The sequence below is a fragment of the Penaeus monodon genome, chromosome 22 (assembly GCF_015228065.2).
Source record: "Penaeus monodon isolate SGIC_2016 chromosome 22, NSTDA_Pmon_1, whole genome shotgun sequence".
In the NCBI taxonomy this organism is placed as follows: domain Eukaryota; kingdom Metazoa; phylum Arthropoda; class Malacostraca; order Decapoda; family Penaeidae; genus Penaeus; species Penaeus monodon.
Genome location: NC_051407.1, coordinates 23,418,420 through 23,420,250, shown reverse-complemented (window position 1 = coordinate 23,420,250; position 1,831 = coordinate 23,418,420). Strand labels below are relative to the sequence as shown.

The 1,831-nt window shown below is 31.6% G+C and overlaps 1 protein-coding gene across 1 annotated transcript in view; it reads left to right on the top strand.

The window, feature by feature from the left end:
* The window catches only part of LOC119587028 (serine/threonine-protein kinase/endoribonuclease IRE1-like), a 49,447-nt gene that overhangs the window by 12,480 nt on the left and 35,136 nt on the right, over positions 1-1,831 (top strand). The window contains 4 exon segments of the mRNA XM_037935770.1: positions 684-726; positions 976-1,124; positions 1,505-1,635; positions 1,637-1,736. Coding sequence (XP_037791698.1) covers positions 684-726; positions 976-1,124; positions 1,505-1,635; positions 1,637-1,736 — 423 coding nt within the window.

Sequence of the window (1,831 nt, the reverse complement as noted above, 5' to 3'; positions counted from 1 at the left end):
TTGCATCTTGTGATATATATTGCTTCATCTCTTAATGCCCATGCCTTCTCCAACCAGATAAGTAAACACAGGAGTTTTGTCTGAAACTGATGATGAAAAACTATGCTGATATCAACCTTGGATGGGGCCTCATGCCATTACCAGTCCTCAGGAAGTCTCACAAGTGGACACTGAAAGATGGTATTAACTGTTGCATGTTGAAAGCATGTTTTTATAATTTTCTAAGAAGTCAGATACAAAAGAAATGATTTATTAATATGGCAGCTGTATCATATGAACGATTATAATGTAAGTTTGGTTTCTTGGTGATGTTGTTTAGTTGCCTGGTTCATTACTTATGTTAAGTTGTTCTATTTGTTTCTGACATTTTGATGTTAAGCTTTGGTATTTACCAAATGCATTTTGCACAATGTAGTTTGTGTCTTGGTGATGTTGAGTTCATGATTTTATGATATAATCTTTAATGCATGACCATTAAATGATGATTTAAGATACAGTAGATATCAAAAAGACATTGTTTATGTTCATTAAAAAAAATTTATATATTTATGCAGATGTGATATATAAATTCTCATTTGTTAATATTTTATTTGTTAATATTTTGTTAGGCATTGTATCCATAGTAATTATGCTCTCTGAATAACTTTTGTCGTAACCTCCAAAATTGTTTATTTCCTTTACAGATCCTGTAATAATAAATCCAACAGATTCTTCTCAGCCACCCATGTAAGTAATTTGTATGAATCAGATTCTTCTCAGCCACCCATGTAAAAAATTTTTTTCATTTCCTTTGTCTAATGCTATTCAAAGTGATGTTATATTGTTGTCCGGATTTTTGTAAAGACCGTTAATTTATTTTTGGTTAGAATATTTATGTAAGTATATTGATAATATGCTAATAGTGTGTGGTGTACCTTCACTTTTGGGATAAACAAATTATAAAAAAAAAGAATTCCTGCTTTTCTATTCCCACAGCCCACAGTTCTTCCCCAATCCTCAAGATGGGTCATTATATAGGTACACTTTGGGTCGTGGAAGAGATCCACTGAAGAAGCTCCCATTCACCATCCCGCAACTTGTGGCAAATTCACCATGCCGTTCCAGTGATGGCATTTTCTACCTTGGTATGTTACTTCCTGAGGTTTCATATTTAAAAAAATAATAATAGTATCAATTAGTAGAAATTAAGATCGATAATGAAGCATTCCCAATATCTTAAAAGAAATTTTAGTTGTTGTTTTTACATATAGTTCACTTTGTTTTTTATGAGAATAAACAAAGAAATGTTAAGTGGTTCACAACAAATAATGTTTTTATAGACATTGCTTTTTGTAGTATATATATTTGTTAATCAGTTTTACTTGAATATTTCAAAAGTGTATTCTGTTACGTAGAATTTGTAGAATAGTACAATTCATGTATATAGGTTACATGAATGTGATTGAATTTAAATTATTTTCTCTCATGTTGAAGGGTTTAAACTTCTTTATTTCTCATTTTACAGGCAAAAAAACTGACTCATGGGTCGGAGTGGACTCAATCACTGGTGAGAAGCAGCTTGTGTTGGGGATGGATATTGTAGACCGAAAGTGCCCTAAACCATCTCGTAATACTGTCTACTTTGGTCGCACTCTTTTATAACATCATTCTGTATGAAGCATCAACTGGAAATAAGTGGAACATCAGTTTCTCAGAATATGCTACAAGTGGCTCTTCATCAACAGTGCAAGATTATGGTAATTGAGAGTGATAAATGATTGACTCTTAAAAAGGAAAATTTACTTTATATTGTAATTTATTCCTTTCATATTATTTGTTGTTGAGTTCCTGT